Raw genomic sequence first — 23236 nt, forward strand, 5'->3', positions numbered from 1 at the left:
AGCAACATCCCCAGTTCAGTTACTTGTCTTGGACATGCACACCAGAACAGTACCATTGTCTGTAGTAAGGCAAGGCAGACCACCCAGTGTTCACCACAGGAACGATGGGGAGCAGTCTCCTGATCCAGATGCAGCAAGGGCTACAGTAACCTTTCACATCTTGGCAGGCCCTTTTATATTTATTATTTTAGTTTAAATCTAGAGTCAGGTTCTGGCTTAGTGGGGGAGATAAACCCACACTGGATAAGGAAATAAACCAGTTTCAAGCAGTATTTGTGTATGCTTTCAGGGCAATGAAGACCCCCTGGTGTGTGTTCTGATGTACGCAGGGAGAAATGACCCCCGTCAATGCCTCTCAGTTTCAAACCGACATATTGAGTCTCTTTGCTTATAGTATCGTGAGCTCACAGACACGTTCATTCCTGTCTTTCTGCAGACATAATTAAGACATAATTAAAAGATTGTTCTGTTTAGCAGTGTGTGTGTGTGTGTGTGTGTGTGTGTGTGTGTGTGTGTGTGTGTGTGTGTGTGTGTGTGTGTGTGTGTGTGTGCATGCGTGCGTGTGCGCGTCCACCCCCCTCACCAGAGTTGACCTTGATAGTGATGGCATGTTAATGTTGTATTATGTTAGCATTACCAACACTGCTGTAGAACAAACACAAGAGAGCAGGGTGAAAGGCACAAATCAAGCCCTTAACCAACAATGCAGTTTTAATTTTAAGTTATTAATAAACAAATTAGGAACATTTTAGCAGTCTTGATACAACATTTTGAACAGAAATGCAATGATTCAATGGATCAGTCTAAAACGTTGCACATACACTTCTGCCATCTAGTGGCCAAAATCTAAATTGCACTTGGGCTGGAATAATATATTATGGCCTTTCTCTTGCATTTCTCAAAGATGATGGTACAAAAAAATACAAAAGAACGGTTGGCTTTTTCTTCTTATTATCTTTTACCAGATCTATTGTGTTATATTCTCCTACATTCCTTTCACATTTCCACAAACTTCAAAGTAATTTCCTTTCAAATGGTACCAAGAATATGCATATACTTGCTTCAGGGCCTGAGCTACAGGCAGCTAGATTTGGGTATGTCATTTTAGGTGAATTTTTTATTTTTTTAAAGGGGCGGTTCCTTGTTAAGACAAATAAGTGTTAAGAAAGTATTTACTCAAATAAACTGAAGTAAAAAAAGAAATTAAAAAAAGAAACAATAAAATAACAGTAACGAGGCTACATACAGGGGGTACTGGTACAGAGTCAATGTGCAGGGGCACAGTTTAGTTGAGGTAATTGAGGTAATATGTACATGTAGGCAGAGGTAAAGTGACTATGCATACAAATAGTCCGGGTAGCCATTTGATTAGCTGTTCCCGGAGTCTTATGGCTTGGAGGTAGAAGCTGTTATTAAGAGCCTGGCACTAGACTAGGTGCTCCGGTACCGCTTGCCATGTGGTAGCAGAGTGAACAGTCTACGACTAGTGTGGCTGCAGTCTTTGGCCATTTTTAGGGCCTTCCTCTGACACCGCCTGGTATAGAGGTCCTGGATAGCAAGAAGCTTGGCCCCAGTAATGTACTGGGCTGTACGCACTATCCGCTGTAGTGCCTTGCAGTCGGAGGCCAAGAAGTTACCATACCAGGCGGTGATGCAACCGGTCAGAATGCTCTTGACGGTGCAGCTGTAGAACTTTTGGAGGATCTGAGGACCCATGCCAAATAGGCGTTGTCGTGCCCTATTCACGACTGTCTTGGTGTGTTTGGACAATGATAGTTCGTTGGTGATGTGGACACCAAGGAACTTAAAGCTCTCAACCTGCTCCACTACAGTCCCGTCAATGAGAATGGGGGCATGCTCGGCCCTCCTTTTCCTGTAGTCCACGATCATCTCGTTTGTCTTCCTCACGTTGATGGAGAGGCTGTTATCCTGGCACCACACTGCCAGGTCTCTGACCTCCTCCCTATCGGCTGTCTCAGAGTTTGAGCCGGTGTAGTAGCCTCCTTAGTGATGATATATCTTTGTTGTAAAAATGTTATTTCATTTCCTCACACTTTGACAGGCATATACTGATCTCATTTTATGATCTTGTAAAAAAGGAATGTCCATACAGCTTTTTTCCATACAGTAACATAATACAGTATTTTGCCGAATTTATTCTATATTTAAAAACATTGTCATGGGTCTTTTAACATAAAGTAGGTGTTATGCTCAGACTGGCGAAAGCAATAGGGAAAGCAACAAGCCACAAAGCCTGTATGGCTATGAACAGATTCCCAAATAGTACCCTTTTACACTCCCGCCCCATTTCCAAACTATGTTTATACATTCTCCTCTCATCAACAGTGTGATCAAAAGGGCTATTATAATTTAGTAGTTAGCGTGTCATGCCTGGCCTGTCTGTGTGTGGTCCTTTGAGGTGAGGTGGTTGTGCTTGGCTTAGGTTCTAGTCACACTTGGTCTCTCAGCCGTGAAAGGACTCATTAAAGTATGCATAGCCCCCCAGCTGCCTCAGCTCCTCCATAATATACACTGTACTGTTAGCACTGTTTTCAGGACAGTCAACCTGTCACTGTTCTGAGTGGACTGCCTAGCAGGTTTAGTTAGCACTGGTGACTTAGCATAGACTGTCAAACCCCTTAGCAAACCTGCACCAATGTAACTTGACGATTGAGCCTCAGACACAGAACTTCACTTGTTGTGAGATTACAGAGAGCAGGCAAGATGGGATCCTTTTCTATGTTGTAGTGTTTCTGCAGTCTTGGTCCCAACAATACAGACTGTGAAACCCATTCACAATCACAGAAAAACAAATCTATCAGAGGGCTGCACACCACTCCACTAGCATCATTTTAGAGACAACCTGCTGGCCACTGTGTAGAATACTTCACACATTCTGCAGAGTCTAGCAGCAAGCATAGAGCTGCACTGCTCTAAAGGTCCCATCGCGTGTGAACTACATGGGGCCACGTTACCTGCCCCAGGCCTGAGCTCTGTAGACTCCACTCCGTCTTCTCTTGGCAGGTGGCATCTCTCTCTCTCTCTCTCTCTCTTAGCACGCTATGATGACCAATCAGCTAAACAATCTCCCTCTGCTGTTAAATCACACACAAAAACCAGTAGGACCAGAGCATCAGGGTGGTTGACATGATGTAGAGAGCGAGAGGTGAGGATAAGACAGCGTTAAGCGCCCACGCTCTGTGTCACACATAAAAAATTGTCTAAATTTGCTGTGTTTTACAGGACCCACAATAGCAAAAGTCGTACATTTTTTTATCTTGACCCAGCATCCCTTGATATCAAAGTTTGGTCTTTGTTCCTGAGGTAGAGGATGTGTTCTATGGCCATCTGAGAATTAGGTGACCTATACGTGTGGTCAAAGAACACTATAATTTAACTAACGAACGGGCAGACGGACTATCTAACTAACTAACAGCTATTTTCCTTGATCCACTCTTCCCTTTCCTTCTCACTCTCTCCATTCAGCTCTAAGTTCATGTTTGATATAGTTTATGATCTACTCTCAGTGATCAGTCTGTTGAACGCTGTGGCAGTCGGTCATGCCTGTTTGGGAATCATTCATGATGTAGACATGCCTGTATGAGTTTACTGGCTAATAAGCTTCATCATATCCGCGCCAAATCTTATGACCTCAGGTGTTTGGAAATAACTGCGGTTCTTGAACCACTATGATTGCATCGCTAATTACACTGTAATCAGAGGAATTGGACTGTGTTTTTACATAGCTCTCCAGATGGCTGCTTGCCAGAGACTTAGCCTAATGCTCTAAAATAAGGAGGCCAGGAGGTTTGTTCTGTGTCAATGTCCCAAATGGAACCCTATTCCCTATATAGTGCAATGCTTTTGACTAAGGCCTGTATGTACTATATAGGGAATATCGTGCAATTTGCAGCTCATAATCCAAGCAACTCTTTCTTTGTGCTCTCCTGATCAATAGCCAGAATGTTCACCTTGGGACCTAATGTTTCCACTGGATTTTCGTTCAGGGAGAGAAGGTAAAGTCGGATGCTATTGCCAGGGATATCAGATACTTGTCTTGTCTGTCTCCACATCCCCTGCCTGCCTTTAGTTGAAATCAGTCAGTTTGGTTTGGCTGGAGGAGCGTCTCCGTCCGGATCCTGAAAGCTCAGCTTCGATCACCCTGTTTTTGGTCGATGAGCATTCTCTGAGCGTTCTCATGACTCGTGACTTGATTTCATTTTGTGGCAGTTGAGGGAAGCATTTATAAACCTTTATACCATGGCATTGTTGAATACTAATTTCTAATTGGCTTGAAGGAATGGCATTCTAGAGCGTGCATTATTTAAGTGATAATGCCAGAGAACCCGGTGTTTGGAGGATATATTGGCATGGGTGTTGCCAAACCGTGCCAATATATCCTCCAAACACTGGCTTCAAGAGCATTATCACTTCAATACAATGTGTTACCATAATCAAATAACGATTGACATATTTTCATTAAAAACATTCTTTTGATTAATGTATTCATACTATTTCATCCTTCCACAAGATATAATACCCAAGCCAGTTGGTCGTTCATTCTATCGGTTCGGTTGTCAGAGACATGACTCAGTCGTTCAGTCTTTTTGTTCTGTATCTATGGACGTGACCCAGTCGTTCGTTCTAAATGTTTCATTTGCATAAGCTGTTTTCTGCTGACATTTATTTGGATACATCTATAACAATGAGCTAATGAGGCGCAATTTCGCCTTGCATAGAAATTGCGCTCACTCGTGAGGACACTGTTGTTCAGAGGAGCTAGCCAACAACACAGCTAACACAATCACTTCAAACTGAAGCTGGAAAGACTGCAAACTAGCTGTACTTGGTTTCGTTTGACCTTTTTTTCAATTGACATTTCTTTGTACATATTCATAAAAATTATGCAAGCTCATTCATGATTTCGACTGGCTGAGAAACGCTGCCTGCCTGCCTGACTTCTGACATGTTCATTACTATGGGACAGCTGGAGATCGAATTTGAATATTGAAACAATGTTGCGAACGTCGGAGAGACAGACAGCAAGGTTTATACAAATCTATGCTGTTGAAAACTAAATGTCAGTCTAAAAGAAATGTGAGATAATGTCTACATGCTTTTTATAGTGGCGATCAAGTTTATAAATTGCCTGGCTGGGCTGATGAGACAGTGGATTGCACAGTCAGATGGAACAGAGTAAATATGCATTTTAACGTCATAGATTTAGCCACTGGTAATGTGTGGAATAGACACCGGCTGGAATGCATTTTTAACGCATCAGCATTCAGGATTAGACCCACCTGTTGTATAATTCTCTACAACTGTAAGGGGTGCGTAACTGGTGGCAGGGAAGTCAGATGCAGGAGAGCAGAACTGGGTAATAACCGGAGCAGTTTAATTATCAAAACCAACGGCATCCAGAAATACAAAATATGGGTACAAAACCCGTCGCGCACCAGTCAAAGTGTGCACTTACAACAAACAATTTCACACACAGACATGGGGGGAACAGAGGGTAAAATACACGATAAGTAATGAGGGAAATGTAAACCAGGTGTGTGGGAAAACAAGACAAAACAAATGGAAAATGAAAGGTGGATTGACGATGTCTAGAAGACTGGTGACGTCGACCATCGAACGCCACCCGAACAAGGAGAGGAACGGACTTCGGTGGAAGTCGTGACAATTACGCACAGTATATTTGCACGTTAGAATTCAATGGCTATGGCTCATTCATACATGTTTTAAGTTTGAGCTGCTTTTGAAAGCAAAAGTCTAATTGAAACCATTGTTGAATTCGATTTTCATAATAGCAAGCTAGGACGATGATTTGGTTAGCTAAACTAGCAAGTCTGTTTGGTTACCAAGGCAACTACTGTCGCTATCTAGTAAACGTTTTAGCTACTTCAGTGGATGTTGAACACGTTTCTAGCGGCAAATTTGTTAAAGTATAGCCATGGTATAAAATGGATAATCAACTTGTGGCTCTATGCTTTCTCTGGAAAATAATCCAACTCTGTGGAAGGTTAGTTATGGGGTAAAAGTCCTTAAACTGTAAAAAAATGTCTTGCTTTTTTAATGAATTTGTATGTATATGTTCTTCCTATTGCAGTGCATTTTTTTCCATTCAAATATTTGTCAAAAATAGACAATAAAGAAATATCTAATCTATTCTATTCTGGCAATATAGAACGTCGCACAACCTTGAGATACAAAATGTGCATGTTTGAGAGACACAGGTTGTGTGTAGGTCTGCACAGATCAACAGATATTTACAATGCCTGGAGAAACATCCTATCAAGTGCCACAATAATCATATATTTTATGTATCGCTATATATCCCCCCCCCCCACATGCAGCTGCCTGGCGCCTAAAAAGAAGGCTCAAGTGCTGCTGGGATTGTTTCCATGTGCTCCTCTCCAAGTGGAATGCTTCCGAACGTTGTGGAGAGCTTCTAAAAACATAACCCACCCCACCCACCACCACCCCCACATGCACGCACGTGTGCACAGTGGTGGAAAAAGTACCCAAAAGCCATAATTGAGTAACAGTAAAGATACCTTACTGGAAAATGACTCAAGTAAAAGTCACCCATTAGAATACTACTTGAGTAAAAGTCTTGAAGTACCTGATATTAAATGTACTTAAGTTTCAAAAGTAAAAGTATGAAACGTAAGAGCCACAAATCCAAAAAGCAAAACAGCCAGACCTTTTATTTTATTTGAGCTTGAGTTTTTCTGAAAGGTAAGTCTTACAGTCTCATCTGATGAACTTGCGCCATCACCTAGCTGCAGCAAGGATTCTTCCATGTGGTCCTTGATGTAGTCCATTCCTGAAATACAAGGGAGATGACAATAGAAATCATACAGTTATGTTTTTAGTGAGCCTACATTAATCCATCCCCCATCTATATACAGTTGAAGTCGGAAGTTTACATACACTTAGGTTGGAGTCATTAAAACTTGTTTTTCAACCACTCCACAAATTTCTTGTTAACAAACTATAGTTCTGGCAAGTCGGTTAGGACATCTACTTTGTGCATGACACAAGTCATTTTTCCAACTATTGTTTACAGACAGATTATTTAACTTATAATTCACTGTATCACAATTCCAGTGGGTCAGAAGTTTACATACACTAAGTTGACTGTGCCTTTAAACAGCTTGGAAAATTCCAGAAAATGTTGGTTTTAGAAGCTTCTGATAGGATAGTTGACATCATTTGAATCAATTGGAGGTGTACCTGTGGATGTATTTCAAGGCCTACCTTCAAACTCACTGCCTCTTTGCTTGACATCATGGGAAAATCTAAAGAAATCAGCCAAGACCTCAGAAAAATAATTGTAGACCTCCACAAGTATGGTACATCCTTAGGGGCAATTTCCAAATGCCTGAAGGTACCACGTTCATCTGTACAAACAATAGTACGCAAGTATAAACACCATGGGACCACGCAGCCGTCATACCGCTCAGGAAGGAGACGCATTGTTTCCTAGAGATGAACGTACTTTGGGGTGAAAAGTGCAAATCAATCCCAGAACAACAGGGCCTTGTGAAGATGCTGGAGAAAACAGGCACAAAAGTATCTATATCCACAGTAAAACTAGTCCTATATTGACATAACCTGAAAGGCCGCTCAGCAAGGAAGAAGCCACTGCTCCAAAACCACCACAAAAAAGCCAGACTACGGTTTGCAACTGCACATGGGGACAAAGATTGTACTTTTTGGAGAAATATCCTCTGCTCTGATGAAACAAAAATAGAACTGTTTGGCCATAATGACCATCGTTAAGTTTGTAGGAAAAAGGGGGAGGCTTGCAAGCCGAAGAACACCATCCCAACCGTAAGCACAGGGGTGGCAGCGTCATGTTGTGGGGGTGCTTTGCTGCAGGAGGGACTGGTGCACTTCACAAAATAGATGGCATCATGAGGTAGGAAAATTATGTGGATATATTGAAGCAACATCACAAGACATCAGTCAGGAAGTTCAAGCTTGGTCGCAAATGGGTCTTCCAAATGGACAATGACCCCAAGCATACTTCCCAATTTGTGGCAATATGGCTTAAGGACAACAAAGTCAAGGTATTGGAGTTGCCATCACAAAGCCCTGACCTCAATCCCATAGAAAATGTTTGCAAAACTGAAAAAGCATGTGCGAGCAAAGAGGCCTACAAACCTGACTGAGTTACACCAGCTCTGTCAGGAGGAATTGGCCAAAATTCACCCAAGTTTTTGTGGGAAGCTTGTGGAAGGCTACCCAAAACAGTTGACCCAAATTAAAAAATGTAAAGGCAATGCTACCAAATACTAATTGAGTGTATGTAAACTTATGACCCACTGCGAATGGGATGAAAGACATAAAAGCTGAAATAAATCATTCTCTCTACTATTATTCTGACATTTCACATTCTTAAAATAAAGTGGTGATTCTAACTGACCTAAGATAGGGAGTTTTTACTAGGATTAAATGTCAGGAATTGTGAAAAACTGTATTTGGCAAAGGTGTATATAAACTTCCGACTTCAACTGTAAATCAAGCAACAGGGTTAAGTAGGCTACCCATTGGACTGAACCACAAAGTCAGGATTGTAGTTCAAATGGCTGGTTCTCAAATCTATGAAGTGTCAAAATGTACACTATACAAAAGTTGTTTATGAATAATAAAATATTGTTAATTAACCACATTTTGTCTTATGTTGGTGGTGTCATCCTTTGTCCACGCTGTTGTGAATTTGGGGAGAAGGATTGCAGCTGCGATCAGCTCAGGGTCTTGAAACATGTGGCTGAATCGTTTCTTCAGTCCCAGTTGTAGCACATCCAGAGGCTTACAGTACTTCAGGGACAATTTGATTGGGTCAAGTTTTGTGATCACTAGGTTGATAGTAGGAAGTAGCCACCCCATCTGGACATTGGTTTCAGCCTGCAGGACGTTGATGACCTTTACGACTGGGCTCATTGTGGCAACATACTCTGTGAGGAAGGCGAGTTCAGCTGGATTGAACCAGAGAAATAAAAACACTAATAATAAGACTAATGTGTTTCCTATCCTACAAAGGGGACCACTAACCATTTCACCTGATTTAACAACAGCAATCAATGAGTAGTTGACTAAATGATAGTATATGGCTACAATATGTGAATCAGTAATTAGTCAACATATTTAGACTATATTCAAGACCTTACATTATGATAAAATAATACATAATCCTTACTTACATTGGAACCTTGAAGTCTGTGCAGAGAACTCTGATGGCCGCCTCTCCTTTGTCTTTGACGATCCTCAGGAGTCCTTCTACATCCATGAACCAGGAGTTTCAACTTGTAGCGTTCAGGCGCAGCAGCTGGAGGTCGCAAGTATCTTCAACGGTTTCAGCTGCGAGTGTGGATCTCCCGCGTTTGTTCCAAAGTGCCTGGCACTTGCCAAATGTTGAACAGGACACTTTTCTGTAAGCCTCACAGGATGTTGCTTTTAGGGAATTGCCTTTAGATACTAAGTTGAGTAGGTGGCAAGCACAACGCTGGTGCTTTGGCAGCTGGTACTCAAAACCATCACCTTCATTCAGGATCGTTACCACATCAACAAACTTCACTTCTTCACTCTCCTCTTGTTCCTCTTCACCATCGTCCTGTCCTGGCTAAGCTGCTTCACCCCCACCACCCACTGCCTCGTAATTTTTCATCTGCTCCATAAACTTGGAAAGCTTTCAAGAAGTTAGAGCCATTGTCTGTTATTGTTCTTACAATCTTACTCCGGATTTCAAACTCAGAATGGGTGTCATTTAGGGCACCTGCCAACACATCAAAGGTGTGCGATCCTCAACTGTTCACAGGCCAGGGATGCAGAGCATCTGTTGAGACTGTCAGGGTCTATCCAATGGGCTGTAACACCAATGAAACTCTGTCTTCTTGCAGACCCGCAGTCGGTGGTGGTGGCAATGTGGTCAACTCCTCTCATGGCCTCAGTCACCTTCTTCTTCATTTCCTTGGATGCTTCATCAATCCTGGAGCGCAGTGTGGGCCTTGATATTATCTTTGAGTTAGGCTGCAGATCCTGCACAAATTCTCTGAACGGTTTTTGTTCTACAACAACAAATGGTTGGAGACCTTGGACCACATACTTCACCACAGCTTTGCCAATGGATTTTTGAGACACTGTCTTCAGTAATGTGTTCTGCTTGATGGTGGAGGGAGTGTCAGGGGCATGTTTTCTCTTCAGTGTGTTTGCTGTCAGTTCTCCATACTTCTTAAGATGGTGTACCTGCTTTCTCTGAAATAATAATAAAAGGAAAAGAAAGACAATAGTTAGTTAGCGAGATAACTACCATCACCAAATACTTAAGGTATAGGATCCTAATTTTAAAGCTATAAACAACATTAGTTAAGGGAGTTTTTTTGTGAGCATTTAATATTACTATGAGAAAAAACTATGTTAATTGATCTAGCTAGTAGGTGATGTCAATAGCTTAAGTCTACAGTAATTAACTAGGTAAGAAGAACAACTTTATCAACTAACACATGGGGTGGCAGGTACCCTAGTGGTTAGAGCATTGGACTAGTAAACAAAAGGTTGCAAGATCGAATCCCCAAGCCGATAAGGTAGAAATCTGTTGTTCCGCCCCTGAACAAGGCAGTTAACCCACTGTTCCTAGGCTGTCATTGAAAATAAGAATTTGTTCTTAACTGACTTGCCTAATTAAATAAACACTTTAGGGCCCTTGGATTTGCCCAAATATGTGAGGATTGGCTCAACTCTGCTTGCATGTGCGCACAGACATGCACATTGCTCTACTCCCCTCAACCTCCCTTCATCTATATTATATGAGAACCCACGGTGACATTAAAGACTTTGAGCAAACAGACATAGAGACAGAAGGGTGAACAGACAAACAGAGAGAACATTTCAATACTATGAGGCCGTGCACTACCTACCTCCTTGAATCACTTTGCTGATTGCTGATTGTTGTGGTGAGTTGAAGATTAAAGAGAGATGACAAATGCTCAAGACCCTCTGAGTTTCTCCCTGTATAATTCATAACATTCTTAGAAAAAAATTGTGCGATCTACAACCTAAAAAGGTTCTTTGGCTGTACCATAGAAGAACCATTTGAAGACACCTTTTGGGTGTCAGGTAGAACCCTTTTGGTTCCAGGCAGAACCCTTTTGGGTTCCATGTAGAACCCTCCATGTAGACATGGAACCCAAGAGGGTTCTACCTTGAGCCAAAAAGGATTCTCATATGGGGACAGCCGAAGAACCCTTTTGGAACCCTTTTTTCAAAGAGTGAAGGAATGAGGGAGCATCAGCAGCACCTGCTTAGACAGAGTACTAACAGAGAATATTCCTTAAAGCTAACTCATGCGCCATACTGTCAAATTATATATTTATTATAAAAAGTACTTGTATTTCTGAATAATTCCATTGGCATTACAGTAACTGATTCCATAGGAAGTCTTTGGCATAATTCGCTTGGATCTATGTCAATGTGATCATATACAGAAGTATCTTTGAAGAGCTGGCACTAAGCAGCTGCAGGAGTATTCACTGCTATGCAGACCAGGCTTTGACCAGAACAGAGCATACAGAACTACAACTACAATGAATGCAGAACAGAACATGTGTAGAGCTACCGCAGGTCAGCAGAACTTTTCTATGAACATATAGAACTTATAGATATTATTTCAGAAGACAGTGGAGCTGGCTGTAGAACTATATAACTGTTGAACTCTATAACTTTAGAAATAGAGATTAAAGTTACATAACTCTAGTAGAACTAGAGAGGTGGGTTAGCTGTTGCTGCTCCGCACATAGACAAGAGAGGGACAAAGCCAGGATACTGTTTCTCCCATCAACTGCTACAGAGATACAGTGAGCTAACTTGATGAAACAGTTTGACAGAGCGGCCTGTTTGGGATACTGAGGTTTGCAAAGAGGACAAGGAGGAGAAGTAATTTGGCATTCTCTGTGCTGCTGCCTCCAAAGAGAGGAGTGTGGCAAACTTTGTGGTGAGTGGTGACACAAATCCGTTTAAGTTTTGACGCTGAATCAAATAAAGTGCTTTGAGAGGTGGCTTTGACGGGAGAAGACTCCCCTGTCATCACACAGTTCCAGTTGAAAGACTGCATTCAAAGTACTTCAATACCACAGATAAAATAAAAAATGCAGGGTGGTGAAAAACCGGTTGTAAAAGATTTCCCCTTATCAACAGAAATGTCCATGTGCATATCAGAAGTACATCAAAAACCAGGCCCAGATGATATCTCTGTTTCCTCTGACTTTTCTGTACAGTTGGTACGATGTAGACTCAAACATACGCTGAGGGAAGAACATTTCAGAAATGAAGAAGTTCATGCAGATGTTAGATGAAAGAAAATGAACATGGAAAAACTATTGACCTGCAAACCGTACTGAGTTGCAGGTACAAGGTGTTCTCGCCTCTTTCTTGTTGAGAGTAAGTGGAAGTATCTTGCTGCTAAGCTACAGTCACATCCCTCTGTGTGTTGACGTTAGTCCCTGTCCCTCCTTGTCCCTCCACCCAGTTATATTTAGTGGTGTTAAACCCTCCTGAAATTCAATCTGATGACATATGGTGGCAAAATGTGCTGTAGGATTTTCCCACCCCATGTCCATCTGAATGGAGGGAGTTGGAGCATATCCTGGACCTCCCTGCTTTAGACACAGGAGAATCTAAACTGGTCACAGGGAATCTAAACTAGTTACTGTGTTGTCCTGACTCTATTTCAACAGCTACACAGGTGATTGGGTGATTGTCCTGTTGAAAATCAAATGATAGTCCCACTAAGCCCAAACCAGATGGAATGGCATATCACTGCAGAATGCTGTGGGAGCCATGCTGGTTAAGTGTGCCTTGAATTCTAAACAAATCACAGACAGTGTCACCAGCAAAGCCCCCCCACACCATAACACCTCGTCCTCCATGCTTTACGTGGGAAATACACAAATACAGATATCATCCGTTCACCCACACCACGTCTCACAAAGAGAATTTCGACTCCAGACCAAAGGACACATTTACACCGGTCTAATGTCCATTGCTCGTGTTTCTTGGCCCAAGCAAGTCTCTTCTTATTATTGGTGTCCTTTAGTAGTGGTTTCTTTGCAGCAATTTGATTATGAAGGCCTGATTCACGCAGTCTCATCTGAACAGTTGATGTTGAGATGTGTCTGTTACTTGAACTCTGTGAAGCATTTATTTGGGCTGCAATTTCTGATGCTGGTATCTCTAATGAAACTATCCTCTGCAGCAGAGGTAACTCTGGGTCTTCCTTTCCTGTGGCGGTCCTCATGAGAGCCAGTTTCATCATAGCGCTTGATGGTATTTGCAACTGCACTTGAAGAAACTTTCAAAGTTCTCTACATTTTCTGGATTGACTGACCTTCGTGTCTTAAAGTAATGATGGACTGTCGTTTCTCTTTGCTTATTTGAGCTGTTCTTGCCATAATACATTGAGGGAAAAAGTATTTGATCCCCTGCTGATTTTGTACGTTTGCCCACTGACAAAGAAATGATCAGTCTATAATTTTATAACATTTTTTACATGTGTTTTTTCTGGATTTTTTTGTTGTTATTCTGTCTCTCACTGTTCAAATAAACCTACCATTAAAATTATAGACTGATCATTTCTTTGTCAGTGGGAAAATGTACAAAATCAGCAGGGGATCAAATACTTCTTTCCCCTCACTGTATGGACTTGGTATTTTACAAAATAGGGCTATCTTCTGTATACCACCCCTACCTTGTCTCAACACAACTGATTGGCTCAAACATATTAACTTTTAACAAGGCATACCTGTTAATTGAAATGCATTCCAGGTGACTACCTCATGAAGCTGGTTGAGAGAATACCAAGAGTGTGCAAAGCTGTCATCAAGGCAAAGGGTGGCTACTTTGAAGAATCTCAAATCCAAAATATATTATGATTTGTTTAACACTTTTTTGGTTACTACATGATTCCATATGTATTATTTCATAGTTTTGATGTCTTCACTATTATTCCACAATGTAGAAAATAGTAAAGATAAAGAGAAACCCTTGAATTAGTAGGTGTGTCCAAACTTTTGACAGGTAATGTATACCTGGGGAAGGGTATAAAACAATTTTGAGAGTGTTGAAAGTTTCTAAGAGCACAGTGGTCTCCATGATTGGGAAATGGAAAAATATGGACATACCCAGACTCTGCCTAGAACAGGCTGTCTGACTAAATTGAGTAACCGGGCAAGAAGGACCTTGGTCAGGGAGGTGACCAAGAACCCAATGACCACTCTGCCAGAACTATAAAGTTTCTTGGCTGAGATGGGAGAACCTGCCAGAAGGACAACAGTCTCTACAGCAGGGATCATCAATTAGATTCAGCCGCAGGCTGAATGGTCGGGGTGGGGGGGGGTGGAACATAATTACAAATAATTTGTAGACTGCAAATTGACCACAAGCAGCCCAAACAGATATAATATTTGACTAAAACCAAATCATTTCAAAACGTGTATTTGTATACGATCATGTGTCATTCATGCGTGGGAATACTTGGGAATAGCTTTCCAAAATTAAATCAACTGGAGCTGATTTCCTGGTGTTTTACAGTCTTTTATGTTTAACTAAGAAAATATAAATATATTTTGCCCAGAAAACTTGGGTCCGCAAATAAAACCACCTGCCGGAACCCTGCTCTACAGCATTTCACCAAGCTGGGCTTTATGGGAGAGTGGACAGACGGAAGCCAATCCTGAGAAAAAGACACATGACAGCACACCTGGAGTTTGCAAAAAGGCACGTGAAAGATTCTGTGGTCTGATGAGACAAAGATGTAACTCTTTGGCCTGAATGCAAAGTTCTATGTCTGGAGAAAACCAGGCACAGCTCATCACCAGTCTAACACCATCCCTACTGTGAAACATCATGGTGGCAGCATCATGCTATGGGGATGCTTTTTAGTGGCAGGGACTGGGAGACTGGTAAGGATAGAAGGTACAATGAATGGAGCCAAATACAGGTAAATGAGAACCTGCTTCAGAGTGCAAACGGCCTTAGACTGGGGCCAAGATTTATGTTCCAACGAGACAATGACCCCAAGCATACAGCCAAAGCAACACTGGAATGGCTTCAGAACAATATTTTTTAAAATGTTTTATTTTATTTATTTAACCTTTATTTAACTACGCAAGTCAGTTAAGAACAAACTCTTATTTACAATGACGGCCTATCAAAAGGCAAAAGGCTTCCTGTGGGGACGGGGGCCTTGGATTAAAAAATAAAAACAATATAAATATACGACAAAACACACATCACAACAAGAGAGCAACACAACATTACATAAAGAGAGAACTAAGACAGCAACATAGCAAGGCAGCAACACATGACAACACAGCATGGTAGCAACACGACATGGTAGCAGCACAAAACATGGTACAAACATTGTTGGGCACAGACAACTGTCAGTAAGAGTGTCCATGATTGAGTCTTTGAATGAAGAGATTGAGATAAAACTGTTCGGTTTGAGTGTTTGTTGCAGCTCGTTCCAATCGCTAGCTGCAGCGAACTGAAAAGATGAGCTTTGGGGACCTTTAACAGAATGTGACTGGCAGAATGGGTGTTGTTTGAGGAGGATGAGGGCTGCAGTAGATATCTCAGATAGGGGGGAGTGAGGCCTAAGAGGGTTTTATGAATAATCATCAACCAGTGGGTCTTGTGACAGGTGTACAGAGATGCCCAGTTTACAGAGGAGTATAGAGTTCAGTGATGTGTCCTATAAGGAGCATTGGTGGCAAATCTGATGGCCGAATGGTAAAGAACTTCTAGCTGCTCGAGAGCACCCTTACCTGCCGATCTATAACTGATGTCTCCTTAATCTAGCATGGGTAGGATGGATATCTGAATCAGGGTTAGTTTGGCAGCTGGGTTGAAAGAGGAGCAATTACGATAGAGGAAACCAAGTCTAGATTTAACTTTAGCCTGCAGCTTTGATATGTGCTGAGAGAAGGACAGTGCACCATCTAGCCATACTCCCAAGTACTTGTATGAGGTGACTACCACAAGCTCTAAACCCTCAGAGGTAGTAATCACACCTGTGGGGAGAGCAGCATTCTTCTTACCAAACTACATGACCTTTGTTTTGGAGGTGTTCAGAACAAGGTTAAGGGTAGAGAAAGCTTGTTGGACACTGAGAAAGCTTAGTTGTAGAGCATTTAACACAAAGTCCAGGGAGGGGCCAGCTGAGTATAAGACCGTATCATCTGCATATAAATAGATGAGAGAGCTTCCTAATGCCTGAGCTATGTTGTTGATGTAAATTGAGAAGAGCGTGGGGCCTAGGATTGAGCCTTGGGGTACTCCCTTGGTGACAGGCAGTGGCTGAGACAGCGGATTTTTTGGACTTTATACACTGCACTCTTTGTAGAGAGGTAGTTAGCAAACCAGGCCAAAGACTGATCAGAGACACTAATACTCCTTAGCCCACAAGAATGGAATGGTCTACCGTATCAAAAGCTTTGGCCAAGTCAATAAAAATAGGAGCACAATATTGCTAAGAATCAAGGGCAATGGTGACATCATTGAGGACCTTTAAGGTTGCAGTGACACATCCATAACCAGAGCGGAAACCAGATTGCATACCTGAGAGAATACTAGGATGCTTCAAAGACTCCTGACACTTGTTGGGCTCAAAGGCCTTTTACTTCACACCTTAGTGCTAATTGAATTTGTATCTGGTCTGTCCTTGCAAGCCTGGGAGCCTTAACTCAGCATTCAGCCCCATGAAGGAAAATATATCATTGTAATGTACTTTATTTTTCATTTTTCTTTCAAAATAGGATCAGACCAAACACTACTCACTCAGTTACAGGTTGGAATGGTGTCCTCAGGTCTCTGCTGTTTGTTTGCTAGAGCACCCTCTGTATAGCTTTGAAAAATAAAACCTTGGAAGCAGTAATCTCTCTGGTTAATTTTGGTCAAAATTAGGCTGTAGGTTTGGAGTTCTGATCTGGAGCGAAGGCCATGTCGTGGAGGGTAGCATCCTGCATATGTACCTTCCGAAAAATCCACGTTTTGTAAGGTTTGCGTAACTGGTGGCAGGGAAATCAGACGCAGGAGAGCAGAACTAGGTAATAGCCGGAGCAGTTTAATTGCAAAACCAACGGCATAAAAGAATAACAAACATGGGTACAAAACCCATCGCGCACCAGTAAACATGTGCACAAGCACTTACAACAAATAATTCCACACAAAGACATGGGGGGAACAGAGGGTTAAATACACAACACTTAATGAGGGAAATGAGAACCAGGTGTGTAGGAAAACAAAACAAAACAAATGGAAAATGAAAAGTGGATCAACGATGGCTAGAAGACCGGCGACGCCGACCACCGAACACCACCCGAACAAGGAGAGGAACCGACTTCGGTGGAAGTCGTGACAAGTTTATCTAACTCCAAATCTATCCTTATGTAAAAAAAACATGTTAAAAAACATTTAAAACATGTAAGAATGTGAAAGTCCTTGAGAGACCCATCCAAAGCCCAAACTTGAATCAGTGAAAATAATTGAAGATTGCTGTTCAAGCCCGCTCCCCATCTAACTTCAAATCCAATTGTGCAAAGCTGGTACAGACATACCCAAGACGACTCAAAGCTGTAATCACCGCCAAAGGTGCTTCTTCAAAGTATTGACTCGGGGTGTGAATACTTATGTAAATAAGATATTTCTGTATTTCATTTGTAAATTAATTGCCAAAATTTGTAAAAAAACGATTTTTCACTTTATCATTATGGGATATTATGTGTTGATGAGTGTGACATTTTTTTTATCGATTTTGAATTCAGGCTGTAACACAACAAAATGTGGAATAAGTCATATATTGGCTGTTATAAATGTCTTAGTTCTCAGGACTGAATATGTTCCAGTCAGCAGGCCCTTAGGAGGAAACATACTGTACCAGAGATGTTTTGGAAGAAAATACAAGGAGAGAAAAGGGACTGTCTAGGAATGATCCATTTCCTCCGATGATGAAATGTTGCAGATGACGTGACTTTGGCAAGCGTCCCATTTTCAGTAAAGCAGCGGTAATATAAAGGTAATCAATTCTGTCATGTAAACAATGGTAATCTGGAGTAATAACATTGGCCATGGCCGTACGTCTGTCATGGATAAATGTCAGAGGAGAGAATAGGGGCTTGCTCATATTTCTATTCCCTGTAGGAGATCTAATTTTACACTCCTTCTTCCTGTCTCTCAACCCTACCTCTCTCTCCCCCACTTTCCTTCACTGTCTATGTACCTCTCTCTCTTCCTCCCAGTCTCTCTCTCTCGTCTCCCTGCTCTCTGTTGCCCCTATCTATACTTTTGTCTTGCTGTTCAATTTTTCTTTTAGGAATGAATTCATTTGTGCCTAGATATTGTTTATTCCTGTCCATATGTCTGCTGCCACGGTACTGTTGTATGCCAAGTCATTATTGCAAAATAGAAAGTATTCTCATCTTAATAACCTACCTGGTTAAATAGAGGTCATATGTTATCAGTGGTGGAAAAAGTACTCAACTGTCAGACTTGAGTAAAAGTAAAGATACCTTAATAGAAAATGACTCGAGAAAAAGTTGAAAGTCACCCAATAAAATATTACTAGAGTAAAAGTCTAAAAGTATTTGGTTTTAAATATACTATATATTAAATATAATATATAAGGATCAAAAGTAAATGGAATTGCTAAAATGTACTTAAGTATAAAAATTTAAAGTATAAACCATTTCAAATTTATTATATTAAGCAAACCAGACGGCACAATTTTATTTTTAGATTTTTATTGACGGATAGCCAGGGGCAGGCACACTCCAACATCATTTACAAACGAAGCATTTGTGTTTAGTGTGTCCAGCTGATTTTTTATTTTTTTTTCACCTTTATTTAACTAGGCAAGTCAGTTAAGAACAAATTCTTATTTTCAATGACAGCCTAGGAACAGTGGGTTAACTGCCTTGTTCAGGGGCAGAACGACAGATTTGTACCTTGTCAGCTCGGGGATTCAATCTTGCAACTTTTCAGTTACTAGTCCAACGCTCTAACCACTAGACTACGCTGCCGCCTGAAGAGGCAGTAGGGATGACCAGGGATGTTCTCTTGATAAGTGTGTAAATTGGACCATTTTTCTATCAAAATGTAGCAAATACTTTTGGATGTATGGAGTAAAAAGTATATTATTTACTTTAGGAATGTGGTGAAGTAAAAGTTGGCAAAAATATAAATAGTAAAGTAAAGTACAGATACACCAAAAAATGTATTTTAGTAAAAATGTAGTATTTTTACTTAAGTACTTTAAACCACTGTATGTTATTGATGATAGTGTTTCCACCAGCTGTACATCTGAAGGTGATTAGCATGTATGGATATAATGTATGTCTGGCTTGGAAGATGAGCCAGATGGTCTGCCTTTACCCCATGTATCACTCTCCCACTGGGGGAAAGTTCTAGTTGGGACTGGGGGGTTGGTGGGAGCAAGGCGGGGGCTAAAGGGGGTTGGAGGGAACAGGACCCATTGGTTGTGTAAGGGAAACCTGGGGATTATAAAAAGGTCCTAGCTATGCCAGACGTTCCATGCCAGGGAGGATGTGGGTATAAATAATAGGCCATGTGGCGGGCATGCTCTGAGGAAAGGGGGAGAGGGGGCCCTTCAATCAGAGACCTGTCAGTAGGAGGGGAGGGTGTGTGTGCGCTTTTGAGAGTGTGTGTTTTTATGTATGGAGTGGACCCTCTGTCATTACCATGAATCATTACTCTCAATCATGACAGGACTGTACAGATTTGGTGAAGGAACTCACTCACTCACTCTCACACACACACACACACACACACACACGTTCTTCTATTCTCGTGGGGACCCAAAATGTATTTTCATTCAAAATCTTATTTTCCTTAACCCGTGACCCTGACCCAAACCATATATCATTTGCATTTAGAACCCACACTTCAGAGCCCCTTACCTTCCTATATGTCTATTCAAATATGTAGGCTATCATTTACCCTCATTATGATATACATTTTAGTCATTCAGCAGATGCTCTTATCCAGAGCGACTTACAGGAGCAATTAGGGTTAAGTGCCTTGCTCAAGGGCACATTGAAATATGTTTCACCTAGTCAGCTCTGGGATTCAAACCAGCAACCTTTTGGTTACCGGCCCAATGCTCTTAACTGCTAGGCTACCTGCCGCCCAACAGTATGAACCTTGCCCCATTCGCTTGATTTTACCTCCTTCTCTCTCTTTGTCTCTCCCTACAGACCTTATGGTGAGCTCACCAACTGCACCTACCTGATCGCCCTGAAGATGGACTGTTTCTGGCCCAACCGGCAGGTGGACGAGTTCTTCATCCGCATCCACAAGCACTACTTCCACGACTGCTCCCTGTCGGGACGGCAGCTGCGTGATCCGCCCAACCGTATCCTTGGGCCATTCATTGTGGTGCCCATCCTTGTCACGCTGCTCATGACTGCCCTAGTGGTGTGGAGGAGCAAACGCAGTGAAGGCATTGTGTAACCGGGGCCAACCCCAAGCTCCAGGCCCCCAGCCAGGGGAGAAGAGGTCTAGAGGAGGCCCCCTTCACCCTCCACCCAGGACGGAGACAGGTATACATAACGCTGCTGCTACTACAGAACAGACATCATGGACCAGGCAAGGGACTGGGAGGACTATCAAAGCCTGTATCAAGGACAACATTATAGACCATCTATGTTACTGTCACTCTGTTGGAGTTGACAATGAGCTACAGCCACAGGATATAGGAAAGGACATAGACTACAAGATGAGGATTTACAGAACTACACTGATTATACCCTGCAGGAGGACTTGTTTAAAAATGGAGTGTCTGCTTTCATTACCCTTTATCTGCAAATCCAATCTAGGTGGAGAATCACAAGCTGTTAGCCATGAAGGACAGATGGTGTATGATTGGTTTGAAGGACTTCCTGGGCACATGAGGTAATTTCCTGTGCAGTGAGTTGGGATACTTTGGCACAGCTCCTGAAGTGGACTTTTGACAGTCAGTCACCGATTGGTTGATAGATAGGATGATGCTATCATCTCTGTGCTTTATGGATGATGTCTGTGCACTCTATACTCACCTAATAAACACTGTCTGGATCCAACATCCCTGTACCTGCACCTGTCCCTGTCCATGTCCCTGTCCTTGTCCCTGCCCTGTCCCTGTCCCTGTTCCTGTCTCTAACAGTCAGAACCAACATATTTCTACACTCACCCTTCAATTCCTTACTTTGGCCTTTTGCCAAATCGCTGTAAGTTATCAAAAATAATATAACAAATCTAATTTGCCATGAATAGAAAGTGAATATGAAAAAGAGATGATTAAAAATGACTGATGTGCATGAGACTGAGGTACAACATACTGTGCAAATGATGATTAGGGGGTTTGGTATGATTGCTAGTCAGCCTATTGCAGATCTGGACAAATGGCAGGAAAGGTCCACCCCCCCTGTACATTTTGACTGTGTACAACAAACTTGGATTAAAACAAAGACGTGACATTGTGAATCAGTTGCTTTGTAAGAACATGCTCCAGAACTTTGATGACTAGTAAGTCTTTTTTTTAAACCTCCCGCTTTGGGCTGGATACGTCAATGTGTAGTTCATACATGCATAATCTATGAGCAGAATTACTGTCTTACCTCAGTTAGCCACGAAATCCCTAGTTTGAAAGCAAATGTTTTATGGAAGATGTGTGGAGCCATTTTCCCTACATTTTCCCACACGTGGGCCAGCCCCCTAGCAATTACAGTTCTAGCCAATGTGCTTCAGCCCCTCACCATTTCAGTGACAGCTGCACACACAGCAGAGCGAGAGAGAAAGCAATGACGTGGTGCACATATCTGCACATATGTGACGCAGTATGCAATTTTCAGGGACCACTTTTGGCTCGTGAGTGCTATTTTCCGAACTACTTGCTAAAAAGTATACAAAGTACCGGAGAATCTCTAAACAGTGATTTTGTATGATGACTCCTCTCTGCGTAGTCACACTAAGGCTAGTAGATTGTTTAGTAAGTTACTGATAAACTGTCATGTCTGTGTAACAGCAATGTTGAAGATTGGTCCCTTTATTGGGTCCTTAGCAAGGCTAATGGCATCATCACCCGATAGGGACATTGCCTTTAAGTGCAGAGTATCCTACTTATTGAATTTTCTGACGTACTCTTTATCTTATTAGTACTGAGAGGTAAAGTGTCTGTGTGTCCGGCTGCTTTTCTAATTGCCTTTATATTACTATGGCTGAGACCCGGCTTTGCCGTCTACAAGACCTGGACTCCCAAAGCCCCCATAGCTACCAGTTTACTCCTATTCACAGGGAAATACTCTCTCATCTCAGCAACCTTTCCACACAGACTTCAAAGCAATTTGATTGCTTTAAGAGATTTAATAACTTTACTGGTCCTCTGCTCAGCTCCCGTATTCAAAACCCTCCTCTTCATTATGAGTCTTGTCAGGCTCGTATGTAGAACATCGTGTACTCTGGGAAACACGGTAAGAGGGTTTAGGGTTTCCCGGGATGATGGTGTTGATGTTAGTCATGACCAGCCGTTCAAATCACTTCATGGCTACCGACATGAGTGCTACGGGGCGGTAGTCATTTAGGCAGGTTACCTTTGCTTTCTTGGGAAGACCAAGAAAGACCTGTTTGAAACATGTAGGTATTACAGACTCGGTCAGGGAGAGGTGGAAAATGTCACTGAAGACACTTGCCAGTTGGTCAGTGCATGCTTGGAGTACACATCCTGGTAATCCGTCTGGCCCTGCGATCTTGTGAATGTTGAACTGTTTAAAAGTCTTGCTCACATTGGGTATGGAGAGCGTGATCACAAAGTCGTCCGGAACAGCTGGTGCTCCCATGCATGCTTCAGTGCTGCTTGCCTCGAAGCAAGCATAAAAAGCATTTAGCTCATCTGGTAGGTTTGTGTCACTGGGCAGCTCGCGTCTGGGTTTCCCTTTGTAGGCCATAATAGTTTTCAAGCCCTGCAACATCCAATGAGCGTCAGAGCCTGTGTAGTAGGATTCAATCTTAGTCCTGTATTGATGCTTTGCCTGTTTGATGTTTTGTCTGAGGGCATAGCGGGATTTCTTATAAGCATCCGGCAGCTCTAGCCTTTAGCTCGGTGCGGATGTTGCCTGTAATCCCTGGCTTCTGGTTGGGATATGTACACACGGTCACTGTGGGGATGACGTTGTCGATG

At 42.1% G+C, this 23236-nt stretch overlaps 1 protein-coding gene across 1 annotated transcript in view; it reads left to right on the forward strand.

The window, feature by feature from the left end:
- The window catches only part of LOC106586303 (receptor activity-modifying protein 1), a 62108-nt gene extending 40574 nt beyond the window's left edge, over positions 1 to 21534 (forward strand). Inside the window, exon 3 of the mRNA XM_014173449.2 lies at positions 20277 to 21534. Coding sequence (XP_014028924.1) covers positions 20277 to 20532 — 256 coding nt within the window. The 3' untranslated portion in view covers positions 20533 to 21534. The remainder of the gene's footprint in view (positions 1 to 20276) is intronic.
- Positions 21535 to 23236: the final 1702 nt, after the last annotated feature.

This window comes from Salmo salar, chromosome ssa25, assembly GCF_905237065.1.
Source record: "Salmo salar chromosome ssa25, Ssal_v3.1, whole genome shotgun sequence".
Taxonomy (NCBI): domain Eukaryota; kingdom Metazoa; phylum Chordata; class Actinopteri; order Salmoniformes; family Salmonidae; genus Salmo; species Salmo salar.